This window comes from Mobula hypostoma, chromosome 11 (genome assembly GCF_963921235.1).
Source record: "Mobula hypostoma chromosome 11, sMobHyp1.1, whole genome shotgun sequence".
Classification (NCBI taxonomy): domain Eukaryota; kingdom Metazoa; phylum Chordata; class Chondrichthyes; order Myliobatiformes; family Myliobatidae; genus Mobula; species Mobula hypostoma.
Genome location: NC_086107.1, coordinates 98,235,128 through 98,251,810, shown reverse-complemented (window position 1 = coordinate 98,251,810; position 16,683 = coordinate 98,235,128). Strand labels below are relative to the sequence as shown.

General features: G+C 49.5%; 1 protein-coding gene across 4 annotated transcripts; it reads right to left on the bottom strand.

Annotated features, from left to right (window-relative positions):
* Positions 1–424: 424 nt before the first annotated feature.
* Positions 425–16,329, bottom strand: LOC134354372 (platelet-derived growth factor subunit B-like). 4 transcript variants are annotated; one of them, XM_063063340.1, is made up of 7 exons: positions 15,776–16,322; positions 15,061–15,118; positions 9,672–9,761; positions 6,856–7,028; positions 4,016–4,139; positions 3,394–3,526; positions 1,300–1,438 (listed from the first exon to the last, which is right to left on the bottom strand). In XM_063063340.1, the coding sequence occupies exons 1-6, from the start codon at positions 15,827–15,829 to the stop codon at positions 3,411–3,413; spliced, it is 615 nt and encodes a 204-aa protein (XP_062919410.1). In that variant the 5' UTR covers positions 15,830–16,322; the 3' UTR covers positions 1,300–1,438; positions 3,394–3,410. The 4 variants fall into 4 exon arrangements, with proteins under 4 accessions (XP_062919408.1, XP_062919407.1, XP_062919410.1 ...); XM_063063339.1 differs by having other exon boundaries at positions 6,835–7,028; positions 15,776–16,318; XM_063063338.1 differs by lacking the exon at positions 3,394–3,526 and having other exon boundaries at positions 425–1,438; positions 15,776–16,329.
* Between the last annotated feature and the right edge of the window lie 354 nt (positions 16,330–16,683).

Sequence of the window (16,683 nt, the reverse complement as noted above, 5' to 3'; positions counted from 1 at the left end):
TCGCCCCGCTGAACAAACCCGGGGGGGGGGGGTGCGTGGTCAGTCCCGGTTCGGTACAGAACCCAGATTCTTCCGCAGTGTGTGTCAGAGCCACGGCCACGGCTCGCTGTTTGTCCCACCCAAACTGCCTGAGTGAAGTGCGGGCGGTCACCCGGCAGCCTGTTGCTACCTGCGCACAATCGCACCTGGCAGTCAGCGAGGCAAATGTCAGACCCGCACCATCTGGCGATTGTGTTGTGCAGGGAAGGGGACAACAGACATTGCATCAGAGAGGGGAAAGTCCTCCTTATCGGCACACAAGCCTCTGGTTATCAGCAGCAAATTAAGACAATTAGCAACGTGAATCAGCGTCCAAATATCCCCATGCACATTCGCGAGTCCCTGTGGCTGGAATGCGTGACTCACCCACACCTGGTTTCACAGGATCAGCCATTACCACAAACAGCCGTTTATTATACTTCATAGAAACTTTTACAACTTTAAATATATAAATAATTAGTCTATGTTTAACTTTAAAAACAGTTGAGATTCAATATTTACAGCAGTAACCTAGCAATCCTCTCTGCATCATTGACCTTGATCCAGGCACCACCTGCGATCTCAATTGAACAGCGATCGATCTCCGCGGTCTGCCCCAGTGTTGCCTCCTGCACCGGCTGTAGCACCGGCGGGTCTCCGGTCCCTGAAGTGCGTAAACAAGCAGGAGGAGGCGGCGGCAGTCGGATGGAGAACGTGGCAGCAACCACCCCCCCCCCACCCCCGCCTCGGGCTCACTCTCTCTGGCTCCGTCCCCGACCCGTTTAACGCTGACACATCATAAGCCCAGGAGTCGGGGCAGAGAGTCACAGAACCGAGCCGACACATTCCCAGTCAGGGATAGGGGGAGCAGGGAGCTGGGCTCCATCTCTGTCCGGGGGGAGAGGAGGCTCCAATCCCGAGGGAACCTGGGATCTGTGCGGTTGCCTTTGGAGAGGGGCTCCTGACCGGTCTGGAATCTGCCGGAAAGGATCTGCCAGAGCACCTCTCGAAATACCACACGAACTGGCAAAGCCAGCCAGTAGCAGGAGGACGGGCCTCCTGTTCTCTTCAGTCAGCCCACAGAAACGAATATTAAATGTCAAACATTAACACAGAAAAGCACAATATACAGTGCAAAGAGCTAAGTCTGAAAACGGTCTCCAGCAGAAGCCAGCTTGCCTCAGCCCTACGGACAACACAATGCCGTTTGGCTCCAGTCTTTGCTCAATAAAATCCAGTGGTCGTTACTTAGAAAACATTTGCTGAAAGTCAATATTTTGGTCTTTAGTGCACAGTGGTGTTGGATTCGTCCCTTTACACAAAAAGCACGTTGTTCCCAGAGGGCGTCGTATTATTTCCCGTTGGCTGCGTAAAGCAGGTCTGCCTTGGAAATGCAGCATCACATCGTCGGAGAAGATATCTACAGAGAGAGAAAGAAACCGGGAAGAATGAGTGCCTTACCACTGAAACTCCGCTCAAGCTGCTTGCCGAACCCTCCACACTCTCTCCCGCCTGCCCCAGCCCCAGTCCACGCTCTGAGATGGAAAGAGTGTACGGGAGATCCACTAGCCCGGAGTGAGACACAGAGAGCTTGCGCGGGTTGGAGCTTCTTCCATCGGTTTGAACGGAAAATCCTACAGAAGGCCGTGGATGCTGTTCAGGGCATCACGGGTAGAGCTCTCCCCGCCATCGAGCACACTTACATGGGGTGCTGTCACAGAAAAAAGCGCCACCCATCACAAGGGACCCCGCCGCCCAGGACGTGCTCTCTTCTCGCTGGTGCCACCAAGAAGGTGTTACGGGAGCCCCAGGACCCACACCACCAGGTTCAGATGATTACCCCTCAATCATCAGGCTCTTGATAACTTCATAACTTCACTCAGTTTCACCTGCCCCATCTCTGAATTGTTCCCACAATTTACAGGCTCACTTTCAAGAACTCTTCATCCCATATTCTCAATATTTACTGCTTATTTATTATTTTTTTCTTTATGGAGTGTGCGTGCACAAAGTTGAATCTCAGGGTTGTATATGACGTCATACATGCACTTTGATAATAAATTTACTTTGAACTTTGAGAATGAGATGTACAAAATCATAAAGGGTACAGAGAGAGTTAATGAACACAGTCTTTATCCCCAGGGTTAGGGAATCTAGAACTAGAGAGGATAGATTTAAGATGAGAGGGAGAAAGTTAACAAGAGCCTGGGTAATGTTGTCACGTAAAGTGTGGACAGTGTATGAAAGAAGCTGCCGGTGGAAGTGGGTTAAGGTAGGTACATTAACAACATTTAAAAGGCTCTTGACATGGATAGGAAAGGCTCAGAGCTGGGGTTCTCAACCTTTATGTCAAGGATCCCCTACCAAGGGGTCCACAGACCGAAATTGGGACATTTGGTTTAGAGGGACATGGGCCAAATATGGGCAAATGGGATTCGCTTGGAAGGGAATCCTGGTCAGCATAGACAAGATGGGCCGAGGGGCTTGCTTTCATGCTGTATGACTGACTTTCCTCCCTCCCACTGTTCAAAACTTCAAAGTAAGTTTACTATCCAAGTACCCATTACAAAATGCTACTGAGATTTGTTTCATTGCAGTAATTACAGGGAACAAGGAAATACAATAGAATTTTATAAAAACAAGATACAAAGACTAGTAAACACAATATAGAAAAGACAAAACTATGTAATCAAAAATCATACACAGAACATGAGACATAAAAAGTTCTTAAAAGTGAATCTGTAGTTCATTGAAGCAGTTCTTAGTGGTTAACCATACTAGTTCAGCAACCTGACAGTTGAAGGGTAATAACTGTTCCTGAACCTGGTGGTTTAGGACCTAGGCCGCCAGTAGTAGTGGTTTTTTGTTTGTTATGTACCATATCATAAGACATGGGTGATCATGGTCTTTCTCAGCAAATTTTTCCATAGAAGTTTTTTTGCCATTGCTTTCTTCTGAGCAGTGATGCCAGCCAGTATCAATACTCTTCAGAAATGGTCTGCTTGCTGTCAGTGGTCGCACAACTAGGACTTGTAATATGCACCAGCTGCTCATACGACCATCCACCTCCTGCTCCACGTGACCCCGATCAGGATGGCGGGGGGGGGGGTTAGGCAGCTGTTACACCTTGCCCAAGGGTGACCTGCAGGCTAGCAGAGGGAAGGAGCACCTTAAACCTCCTTTGGTAGAGACGTTTCTCCACCCAGTGATGGTAGTAGTGAGAAAAGGGGCAGGTCTGGATGCTGGGGGTCTTTGATGATGGAAGCTGCTTTCACGTGGCACAATTCAGACCTTTGGGCATTCCGTCCCCAAGCCCCATTCACTCACCATCCCCCTTGTCCAGAGAGGGAGAGTGTGGTGCTCAGAGCTCCCCACCTGAATCTCGAGGCTTGCTATGTTTGGTGGAATCCTTCCTCCCCAGCAATGTGTTTGGATGTCCGATGTTTCCGCTTTTTGCTGAGGTACTTGCGGGCCCGGACTACGGTGGGCGCTTGAGAGACCAAGGACCCTGACGGGAAGAGATGTGCGTCAGACTCCAAATCTGCAAAAGCCCCCTCTGAGCAACTGGTCCAACTCACCGAACCTACATTTACTAGGAAGAGGGAAGACTCCTGGCTTCGTGGCTAGAGCAACTGCAACCCAGATACTGACTAGCCAAACCCTAGATGCCCACAGACCAAGCCCCAACCACCCATGGACCAAACCAAAGCTCAACACGAGATGACCACTGGCCAACGCCAGGCACCCACCAGCCAAACACAGGTCAACTTGTGATCCTCCCAAACACTCAAGTAATTCCAACCCACCTCTGACACCTATTGCCCAGAGATAAAACAGGATGCGGTCGTCTAAGCTGGAAAACACAGACTCTTGGCAGATGTCCGTTGGTGAACCAAACATAACTCAAGGACCCATCATCTATCCCCCTACTGAACCCTCTAACTACAGATCCTCGGTTGCAGAGACTGGGTGTAAGTTGAGATTGTTGGATGCTCACCTTCTCTCCCCTGAGAGTCTGCAGACTGAGCTGCAGTCATGCACTTGCACGCCACGTGATCGAGTAACACCACCTCCACCATCTTGATCACGCTGCTCTTCCGCCGGTACACCTGCTTCCTGACCTGAGGGATGCAAGGACAATTCAAGCAGGGTTGTCGCCCAGTCTGAGCACACAGCAAGCTTGCCCATCCATGGCTGAAAGTCTACAAGAAATTTCATCCTGAGGACCTTTGTCCAAAAACTTTAGGAGCAAGGCACACCTTTGCCATGAATGTAGACTGAGCCCAACCCATTCAGCACAGCTCGATAAACGACACTCACTCACTCACAGTGCCAGCCCCCAGTCTCAGCCCTCCCCGCCAACCCTCGTTGATTAATTGTGGAAAAATGCTGGGAATTTCCTGGGCCAGTAGGACTGACCTCTGACCCACGTGCACATTTAGCTCGGGCTATTTTTAGATAGCTGATCGGGGAGGGCCAAGAGGTGAGGGAGCCACAGAGGCACTTGTCTGGGTCACAGCTCCCCAACTGTCAGCGCACACAAGGACTTGGAGCAGCAGTCGGCCATTCAGCCCTTCAAACCTATCCCACCATTCAATAGGATCATATGTACCATGGAGAGCATTGTGACAGGCTGCATCACCATCTGGTATGGGGGTGGGGGGGGGGGCTACAGCACAAGATTGAAATAAGTTGCAGAATCTTGTAAAATTATTCAGCTCCATCATGGATACTGGCCTCTGTAGTATCCTAGACACTGCCAAGAAATGGTACCTGAGAAAGGTGGTGTCCATTATTAGGGTCCACCACCACCCAGGACATGGTCTCTTTTTATTGTTACCATCAGGAAGGAGGTACAGGGGCCTGAAGGCTCACACTCAGCGATTCAGGAACAGCTTCTTCCCCTCTGTCATCTGATTTCTGAATGGACCCATAGACATTACCTCACTATTTTAAAAAAAAATTTTTTTTTTTGCATTACTTATTTTAACTTAGCTATTAAAAAAGTATACATACATATACACACACGTAATGTAATTCAGGTTTTTCTCTATATTTATTTATCATGTAGTTCATTGTTCTTCTGCCATAAAGTTGCAAATTTCACAACATATGCCGGTGATATTAAATCTGATTTTGAATAATCTGTCCTAGACTCCATCTCCACTTCTGGGACGTTTCCTCAAAGCCCTTAAGTATTTGATCTTCCATAAAACAACAATCCACTTCCCTTTTGAGGTGGTGACGATCTCACTTCTGCAAATCTTAGAGATAGGACCTTCCAGAGGTTCACCGCCAATCCGAGAAGAAATCCCTGCACAACAGTTTAAGACTGTCCCTATCCCCTTACCTTGTCCCATGAGATCCAGAAAAAGCGGGATCTCCTGGTGGCCACCCCAATTTAACTCTACTTCCCATTCCGATATGTCAGTCCATGGCCTCCTCTACTGTCGCAATGAGGCCACACTCAGGTTGGAGGAGCAACACCTTATATTCCATCTGGGTACCCTCCAACCTGATGGCATGAACATTGACTTCTCAAACTTCCAGCAAATGCCTCCGTCCCTTCTCACAACTAACCTCCTTACCTGCCCAATCTCCTCCTGCTGCTCCTCCCCCTTCCCTTTCTGCCATGGCCTTCTGTCCTCTCCCATCAGATTCCCCCTTCTCCAGCCCTTTATCTCTTTCACCAATCAACTTCCCAGCTCTTCACTTTCCCCTCTTCCGGTCTCACCTGTCACCTTGTACTTCTTTCTCCCCTCCCCCCGCCTTCTTATTCTGACTTCTCCCCTTCCTTTCCAGTCCTGATGAAGGGTCTTTGCCCAAAACATGGACTGTTTACTCTTTTCCATAGCCTGGCCTGCTGAGTTCCTCCAGCATTTTGAGTGTGTCTTTGTGTGTATGTTGCTTTGGACTTCAATCATCAGCAGATTTTTTCACTTGTGATCCTCCCACTAATGTTGTGCTCCCTTAAGATTTCATTTTTCAGTAAGAACACCTCTTATTTTCGTAAATGCTAAAGAATAGGTTTCTAATTTCTTCTTATCACTCCTGATAGATCAGGAATTAGCCAAGTGAATCTCTTTTGGTCTGCCTCTTAAATAAGATGACCAGAACCATGAACAATACTTTGGCTGTGACCATTCTATCAACAAATGTACTCTTGTAACAATACTCCCCAATTTCAAACTTCTCGCAGTAAGATACGGATCTTTGTACTTTGTTAATCTAACATCTCTTTCCATTTTGACGTCTGTGCCGAGGTTCCTGGTACTGAAGCATATGACCTCCGTTTCCTAATTTAAACTTCTCACCCACTCAAACTACTGATCAATATCCGGTTGCAGAATGTGAACGTCCCCAATGTTGCTTGCTCTTTCACCTATTTTTGTGTCATCAGCACATTTGAGCCCAATGCCACACACGAAGTGATTTAGGAAAAGCCTCTCCTCCACTATCAGATTTCTTAATGGTCCCTGTAACCATGAATACTTTCTCACTATTCCTCTTCTTCACTGTTTACTTGTATTGCATCTTCACATAATTTTATATCTTGTGTTGTACCACTAGCACAAAACAATAAATGACATTTGTAGGTCGGTGATAATAATTATTATTGCCACCACTGAATCTCTACCACACTACCCTCCTCCCAGCCAAGCCCTCGACGTCCAGAATCCTCCACAAAGCCCCAGCGCACCAACAAATCCCAGCACATGATGTAACACCCCAGGTGCACAGATCTTTGGCCGCCCAGCCCCCCCAGCATCCCGCCACCAATGGAGCCCAGCCCTCACCCCCACAGCCAATCCTCACCTTCACTCGTCGCTTCTGTACCTGGGTGGGCTGGCACTTGTAGATCCTGGAGTTACAGCAGCCCGAGCAGCGCTGGACCTCCACGCAGCTCGGCCACAGGTAGAAGTTGGCCCTGGTGGGGTCCACCATGCCCCGCGTTATCTCCACCACCTCCGGCCGGACCTTGCACTCGGCTGGCTTGGCCATTTCCACCTCTGGCGGAGACAGGAATGGGTGGACAGGGTCACCAGTCAGCTGGGCCTGAGGCACTCTCCCCCTCCCTCAATTGGACAAGGCAGGCTGACCCCCCACCCCCACACTGCCTCACTGAGCACCATGACAACACCACCTTCACCTGGGACATCTCCTCTTCATCAGGAAGAGACATGGAGGTTTAAGAACATTTTAAGGACAGCTTCTTCCCCCTTCATCATCATTTTTCTGAACCGTCCATGAACATCACCTCAGTATCTTGCGCTAATAATCTGGCAGTTTATAGTCATTTTTATGGTTCGCATTGTACTGCCGCTACAAAACAAATTTCACAATGTATGACTGTGACCTTGGGAATGAAAGGGTTAACATACGTTAATATCTACCTATAGGAGTGATCGAGGGCTCCGGGCCTGTACTCGCTGGAGTTTAGAAGAATGAGGGGAGATCTCATTGAAGCCTGTCGAATATTGAAAGGACTGGGTATGTGGAGAGGATATTTCCAATTGTGGGAGAGTCTAGGACCATGATAGAAAGATGTCCCTTTAGAACAGCGAGGAGGAATTTCTTTAGCCAAAGGGTGGTGAATCTGTGGAATTTATGGCCAATTTTTTAGGTATATTTAAAGCAGATGTTGATAGGTTCTTGACTGTCAAGGGTGCTAAAAGCTGGAGAATGGGGTCGAAATGGAAAATAAATCAACCATGATTGAATGGTGGAACAGACTCGATGGGCTGAGTGGTCTAATTCTGCTCCTATGCCTTATGATAATAAACCTGATTCTGAAATCAAAAAGAGGGAAGGTCAGGGCAGGCATGGACATTTGACCCTGTCAGCTTAGACCAGGAGCTCCCAACATTTTTAATGCCATGGACCAATGCCATTAAGCAAGGGGTCCATGGACCACAGGATGAGAAGCCCTAGCTTACAGTCATTAAGGTGAGAGGATGAAGGTGTTGTGGCAGCCCCTGGCTTCAGGTACCACCGGGATGGCACTGATACACCAGAGCTTGGGGTGTCTATGGGAGGGGTTGCAGGGGAGGGGCGAGGACAGGAGGGGAGCGGTCTATGAAAAGGAATATTTTAACTGGAGACTGGGGACACGACATAGGGACTGTTAATGGACTCACAATGGAAACAGTCCGGAGCACAAGTTGAAGTCCCACCTTTGCAGCTAAATTTGGGATGGTTGGAGTCGACTAACTGCAAACTAACTTGGTACCAGTGACCAGAAACCCAAGAGATCGATGCTGGAAAAACCAGTGTGGCTCATGACTAACGTCTGTCAGATAGCGAGCTGGTCGATAACTCCAGGCCCATAATGTGGTTGACACTTCGCCTCCCCCTCATTCAGGGGAAATTAGGGACATGCGACAAACGTCAGCACTGTGAATCACTAAACCCAAGTGGGTGTGGATGGAGATGAGTTGGCATGGATTAGGATCAATCAACCCCCAGTTACTTACACCTCTGTCCGCAGACTCCCATTCTTTCAAACCCTCAGATTCCTCCCACTCCTCGCGTGTTAACCGCATCCTGCTTATGACCCTCTCTAATATTTCCGTGTTGCTTTCCTCCCGACCTCTTACTACCTATCTAGCGATGCAGCGTGAAGTAGGTGCTTCCACCCCTCTGAGTCACACTGCCCCAGCAACCTTACAGCCCTGATCACCCCTAAGCTAATCACAGGACAATTTAATAGGTTTCAATAGGTACATTTAATGCCAGAGAAACGTATACAATATACATCCTGAAATTCTTTTTCTTCACAAATATCCACAAAAACAGAGGAGTGCCCCAAAGAATGAATGACAGTTAAATGTTAAACCCCCAAGTCCCCCCCAGCTCCCCCCCACACATAAGCAGCAGTAAAGCAACACCCCCTCTCCCCCACCAGCAAAAAAGCATCAGCACCCTCCACCAAGCACTCAACCATCAATAAAGACACAGACTCGCAGCAGTCCAAAGATTACTCGTTCACCCGGTAATTTGACATACCACAAAGGCTCTCTCAATCCCTAATAAGGGGAAAAGAGGTGTTCCCTTTTTCTTTTTTTGCAATGACTAATTAATCTATCCCGTACATCTTTGGACTGTGGAAGGAAACCAGGGCACTTGGGGAAAACCAGCGGGAAGGACGCACAAGATCCTTATGGGACCGCCCCGGGATTGAACTCTGGACTGAATTCTGGACTACCCTACGCTGGGTTAGCATCATACTAACTGCTACATGCTAGCCAACTGGTGGCCATGTTTCCAGGTATCAAAGCCCCAATCATGGGAATTTCCTCTTTAAATGCCTTCTTCCTGATGACCGCACTCCCGCCTGACCCTGACTACTAGTACCCCAGCACCCCTGGGACCCTGACGAACTACTCATGCGGCAAGCATCACAGCCTCCGCTTGGGCCACTGGTCACCCTGGCCAGGTAACGATAGACTGGAAACGTTTGCCAAAACGCACCGCAGCGGCCTGGCGGTTTGCGTGACCCCATCACAGATCAGGGCGTTCCGGAGTTTAAGAGTTGAATTCCGGCACTGTTCCATGACGAATTCCCTGTGGAATGCATGGAATGGCCTACACCGTGTTGAATTGCCAAATAAGTAAATATGGCCCTAGGCAATTGTTACAGAAACACCCCTTACCTGTACTACGGGTCACACGCACCACTTTCGCACGATCACCTTCGTTTACAGACACCAAATCAAGGTCGTCAGAATTATTGATGTCCGTGTCTGAAACCAAACACAAGCTGGTTACCATCCACACCAGTCTAGAAATTATATATTAAAAAGTTATTCACTTTTCAGGTCAGTTGTAGACTAACGCAAATTATTTTCACCTCGTCCTTCAAATTAGAAAAGCGGAATGGTGTTATATTTTATTCCGGATGTTAACTCTCCATTTCCCTCCCCTGGAGCTGCCTGACTCACCGAGTTCCTCCTGCACCTCATTTTTTGCCTGCTAGTTCTAATTTTCTTAACTGCCTGTGGGAGTTAATGCAGGAAAGCTGACGAAAGTAATGAAGGTCGGCCACACAGGCCATTTCCAAAGGGTTGAGGGCTCTGTAATAGATCAGAGGAGTTGAGTGGTCGCCTCCTGTGATAGATCAGAGGGGTTGAATGGCCACCTCCCATTCATATCTCATTGCCCTTTGCTTTGGCATGGAGATAAGAAAGTGAGAGCTTTAAGAGCATCTGAAAGTTGAAAATTCCAGGGCTCATGCCACAAGGTTGAGGGAACAGCTGCAGGTTAAGAAGTGGAGAGGTGCTCACGAAGGCAATGTCCGAAGCCCGTGAGAAAAGTTTCCGTAGCTGACTTCCAGAGCTAATTCCAGCCTCTTCGTGATCCAATTACCAGAGTGTGCTGGCCCAGGAGTTGGTTACCACAGCTGGTGTCTTGAAGTCACTATCAGTAACAGCCTTCCACTGAATCCAGATCATTTAATACACATCTTCCTCCAGAGGGATAAAAAGTGTGAAATGCCAGGGATAACTCATTTTACCTCCATAATGACATGGCTTTGGAGAGATCACACATCTTGGGTCAGCAGCTGAATACCGAATGGGATTAGGGACCTGACTGGGGTTGTCAACGTGGCCCGGTTCCCAAAATGTTGTCCGCCAGGAGTCATCCAATACCTCATTTAACCTGGGAACCACTGACAGCGGCAGGCACCGGCACGTCAGGCAGAGGGATGCACCAACTTCACGCTGCTGTTGCCTCTCTGTTGTAGTGTTGTCCCAGCTGTGGCCACTCAGCCCATCAGACGTGATCTGTACTATCCACCAAACAAAAATCTACCTGTCTCAGTGCAAGTCTTCAATCAAAAGACAAGGTTCGAGCTTTCAGGTGGAGAGATCCTGAGAGCCGGTTATAGGAAAAAACAGAGCAGAATTGTTTCCTTGGGCAACAGAGCTCAATGGAAACTCTCAGGGGATCAGGCAGCATCTGCGGACAGAGTAACAGGTTAAAATGTGAGTTCTCATCAGTACTGTGTTGACTTGAAAGCTCATCCACCTGAAACTCTAAACCTGCCTAATCCACTGATTATTTCCAGCTCTTTTTGCTTTTATTTCAGTATTCTGGCATCTGCAGGATTTTTTTTGCTGTTCCTCAAAAACAGCGAGTTGAGGGAACGTTTACAAGCTCTGCCTTTCTATCCATTCCATTCTCCTTCCCTGATCCAACAATCAAATCCAATCATTGATTTTGGCAGCAACTTTGCTTCAGTCACGAACCTGGTGATAGACACCACAGTCTCACAGCTCTGAATGTGGGAAGATTCCTCCTCCTCCTCCTGCTCAATTTCAATATCTCCTATACAAACATTCTCTCTAATGATCACCCAGTCCATGGAATGTATGACACTGGTAATACCTTGTTACTCTTTCTGAATTTAAACACCTGTCCCCTTGGCCTGTAATCAGGATGTTTCAACAAACATCAATTTTCTCTCTCATCAGCTCACAAAGGAAGTTGCAAAGTTGGTCAAAATAAATTCTTACCAGGAACCTAGGGGCCAAATCCCAGGGGATGCCTGCCTCAGATGAGGGGATTACAGGTTGGTTGTGGGGGGGGGGAGGGGGGGGTGGATCCAGCCAGCAAATATTCCACACCAGAGCGAATTGCACTCTGGAAATGTCAGTGTGACACAGGCGCAGGATGGGGATCAGGAGACAATGGGAGGGGAACGGTCATCCACTGGCACTATAATCGACCCAGTTCCTATAAAACTTCTGACACAACCGAGTCCAAAGTTCTGTCTTAGGAGTATTTTTAACAAAGAGGTGAGGGAGAAATATTAGGACGGGTGAACAAAATTTTGGTCCGGATAGGTTTAAGGACAGTACTACGGTACAGTACTGGGCACCACAGTGGCAGTTAGCGTGACATAATTACAGCTCACGGCGTCCTGGAGTTCAGAGTTTGATTCCGATGCTGTCCGCAAGGAGCTCGCAGTTCACCGGGAGAACGTACTAGGGTTTCCTCCGGATACTCCCCTTTCCTCCCACAATTCAAAGTTCAAAGTAAAATTTACTATCAGAGTACATACATGTCACCACACACAACCCTGAGATCCTTCTTCCAGCAGGCACACACAGTTAGAAGACGTGCCAGGTTGATTGGCCAGTGCAAGTTAGCCTGTGATTAGGCTGGTGTTAAATGGGTGGGAGGCACAGGTCACTGCATTTCTAAAATATTAAATAAGCGCCAAGTAGAGGTGGGGGCCTGACAGGGATCAGGGACAGAGCCCCTGATGGAGAACTATTTAAAACTGCTGGTGCACAAAGTGACAGAACTGTGATTCGTTTAAAGTGAAGGGGTCCTCAGACCCCTCAGTTAATGGTAGGGGGTCCATGGCATAAAAAGGGTTGGGAAACCCCAGGTGAAAGCATGATCCCCTCCCATTAAACACGCATCATAGATCCAGCTCCACATAGAATGGGTGTGTCACTCCGGCCTCACAAGGGTTAAGAGCACGGAGAAAGGATCGAGCGGACTGAAATGTTAATCGTGTCACATTTACGAAGTAGAAATGTTAATGTGAAGGTCAGACCCGCGGGCAAAAGAAAGAAACTTTGTTCATTTGAAATGTTTCAGACAATCGCAAACACAAACTCTCAGGAAACTATTCGACAAATTCCATCCTGGTCAGGACAGTTGGAATGTTAAAACAGTGCGCCTATATTTAGAAGCAGATTCATTGTATTTGAAAAACAAGAGAGAGACTGGCATTTAACAATGGTGGGACAAAACCCAGAAACATGGGCAGCCCGGCTGCCTCACGTGATGCCGCGCTGTTAGACTGTAAGGAGGCAGTGGAACCTCGCCAAAGTCGTTTGGACTTCTAGACAATTCCAGGAAACACTGGGCTTTCTTAGATAGCAACTGAACTGAGGTTGCAATAGCTGGCAGACATAACAGGCAAGAATTGAAATGTCATTATGGAACTCAAAAAAAAAAATGCATTCAGGAGCGCTCGTAGCATGGGGAGTAGAGGAGGTCCTGACCCGTGTACACACCTCAGCGCCGCCTCTTGATCTCAAAACACAGACCACAAAAAACTCTGCAATTCCAGCTGCCATGCCAGGAGCTGCAATGGCAAGCTTATTCTCACCCCTTTCACGTGCACATCTCCTCTCACCTTTATCCACTCTCACTGCAACTCTACACGACAGGAATCTCTTCTGAAACCTCCTGCCTTCCCCACCTTCCCACTCACAAAGCCCAGGGAGCGCATGGTGTCCCCTTCCCAGCAGAGTCGTGACCTGAACAAGTAGTGCAGATCTTGTCAGCTATTCCTTCCATGGTTACCGTTGGGTATGAAGGGGACAGTGGGCCCTGGCTGCAGAGAGGAGGGATCGCACCTCTGACCCTACCTACAGAACACCTTAAGCCAGCAAAATTATCACCCTAATTCCACAGGATCCACAAGAGGACCACAACCTTGCAGTAGGGTTTGGAGGCTCATGTACCTCAATGACCTGGGGAGTTATGTTGGCTGGAGTCAGGGCCTCGTGCTTTGGCTCTTAGTATGGTCACCCATCCCAAAGCGGTTGAAGGGTAGAGGCCAGACTAAGAGTGGTCCACTAATCCTCCAGGTTCAGGGGTCAGCTCAGGGCTAACAACCCTGACTGGTGAAACAAAAACTGTTATGGAAACAAAAACGAAGAATCCTTCTATATCTGCGTGGGACAGTATTCCTGGGTCTCCACCCGGGACTTGCATGACTGACAGTGAAAACCGAGCTACTGACACGATGAAGGAAGCCCTGACCACCATCAGGGACGGAGGAGCTTCATTGCCGTCCTAAATGCCAGCGGTGGAACGGGCAACATGAGTGATGCCCCAGGACCGCACAGCAATGCAGTGGAGTGGTTCACATAACACTACCAGTGCCAACAACCTGGGTTCAATCCCGCTTCGGTCTGCCCGCGACAGCATGGGTTTCCGCCGGGTGCTCCGGGTTCATCCCACATTCCGAAGACATATGGTTAGGGCTGTCGCAGGCACGGCGACTCTGAACAGTCCTTGCTGAGTAGATTTGATGGGAACAATGCACTGTACTGTAGGTTTCAATGCTAATCTTCGGTTACCATTGTCCACCAATATGCTTCACGCACTGCATCTCTGCTCTAAAGTGATCCAGACCCACCATATTGCTTTTAATTAATTCACAGGACATGGTGACCTCTGGCACCGCTGACCCTTACTGCCAAACTGAGGAGAAACGACCCTTCAGTTGGATTTCTTTCTTTATATAAAAAAAATGCTAAAAACCCGCAGATGTCAGAAACCCGAAACAAAATCAGGGGAACGCTGCGGACACGTGGTAGGACAAGCAGCACCTGTAGAAGGAGTTTTGGGCTCAGGGTCACCCGCCTGAACTATCGACTGCTTTTTGCTGCCTGACCTGTGGAATATTAAACACAAGATGTTCTGCAGATGCTGGAAGTCTGGAGCAACAAACACTAAAAACCTATTGACCTGTTGAGTTCCTCCAGCACTTTGTTTTTTTTTACATTTAACCACGTTTGCGGGTCTGGAAGTTGAAAGACGAAAGGAATCAGGTGGATTTTTTCGTGTACACAATCCAGTACTGTACTATAGTCTGCCTGATGAAAGATTTCCACATGAAATTGCGACCATTCCCCTCTGCCCACAGATGCTGCTCGACCCACCCAGTCCCTTCAGATGCTCCAGATTGCAGTATTTGCAGTCTCGTGCTTCCAATAGATTTGGACTTACTCCTGCTAGCCTTCCCCCCCCCCCACTCCTAGTTTTAATTAATTACTTAAATTGAAGGTCCCCAGCTACTGTCGTCACCAGTGAGATTTGAACTCTTGCCCCTGGAGCTATAGTCTAGAACTTGGCTGTTTGCCCAGCGACTCCACTCCGCTGTCACAGCCCCGTGGATATATTCTGCCAGGCAGCTGTGGAGTCTCCTCCACCGCAGCACCACCTTCCTCCCGTTCCTCAGTGCCCGCGCCCCGCTCCCAGCCCCTGCAGGGCACCGCTGGAATCACTTACCCAGTGTCGGATGGAAGAGGAAGCTCCGGTGTCCGTGTTCAGGAGGGATCCAGTCACCCTGCGGGAGGCGAGGAAACACGCGTGGTGAGGCAAGGTCCCAAAGTACCCACTCCCGGCTCTCACCACCCCCCACCACGAGCGGTGAAAGGAGTCCAATCATCAACCCCCCCACCCCCCACGGGCCACTGGAATAGCCGGCAACGCCAGGTCGACCCCAGCTTCTGGTACCGTCCGTGTGGAGTTTGCAAGCTCTCCCTTATAATTCATTCAAAGGACGTGGGCTTCACAGACCGAGCAAATATTTAATTGTCCCTAGACAGCTACCGTCAAGGTGGTGGTGGAGATCATCCTGGGGCTGCGGGTGACCCACAAAGTTATGATATCGTTTCCTTCCACGCTCCAGCACCCCCCCCCCCCGATTACTTGGCCGCTGTAGGGTGTTGGGGTGAGGCGGTAGCAATATGAATTGAATCGAATACAGGGAGAATTACTGGGAATGGGTTTGTTCAGAGACCTAGTATAGTCTCACCGGGCCGAATGGCCTTCTACTAGGGGTAAATGACATATCCCCGATGACCGAACTCCTCGCGGTCCAGCCCGGGTCAAACATGGACCACCCGGCGCCTGACTCACCCCACCCGCACGCACTTGCATCCTGACCTCGACCCCAGCTCCCCTCCCCATCGCCCCACTCCTCTCCACCTCCTGCTCTCACCTCGGTCTCCAGCCACAGGTGCCACAAGGTGAGCAGTGCGATGCCCAAATTCATGGTCAGCCCTCGGTCCCGCTCACAGCGCAGCGCCTGACCGGCTCATCGCCCCGGGCTGCCGCCGGCTCCCTCTGCACGTTATATCCACGGAGCGCGCTCTTGCTCCGGACACTGGTCCCGACTGTCCGTTCCGTGCCTGGGTGTCACTGCGTGTAACTGCGTGTACCAGACCCGCTGCGTCTGTGCTGTACTCTGTATGCCTCCGTGTGTGTATGCGTCTGTGTTTCTATGTGTGCGCTGCACACTGTACCTCAATGTATCTCTGCTACACTCTGTGTGTGTGTTTCTCTCTCTCCCACCTTTTTTACCTCTCTGTGACTCTCTTTTCTCTGTATTTCTCTTTCTGCGACTGTACCTCTGTGCCTGTCCCTCTCTGTCCGTTTTCCCCTCTCTCTGTGTCTGTGTCTCTCTGACAGTGACTGCGCCTGTGTGCTCCTCTATCTCTCTCTACCAGCAGCGTTAGCCTCAGCTCCCGCTTCCTCCGGCTCGCTTATATCTAGGGCTTGCTGAAGGTGTGCCAGAGGAATGCGCATGTGCCACGGGGATTCCCCACGCCGCGGCTAATCTGACGGGGAAGGTGGGGCCGTGAAGCCGAGAGAAAGCGTGCCTGGAGGGGACTCGGGCGCGACAGGTCTGGGAGGAGCGGTGAATAGAGTCTGACAGTCCGGGACGCCGCGGCGTGCGCACATTCTCTTCCTCTCTGAGCTCTTTACTCTCAGCATTCTTGAACTGGTCACCTCTGTCCTCACACTTGGTACCCCGTGGCGCCGGTCCAGTGAATTCGCCTGGGCCTTCTGTGCCTCTCCACTGACTGTCGCCCCTCTCACCCTCCCTCAGATTCAACCAGCTTCTCA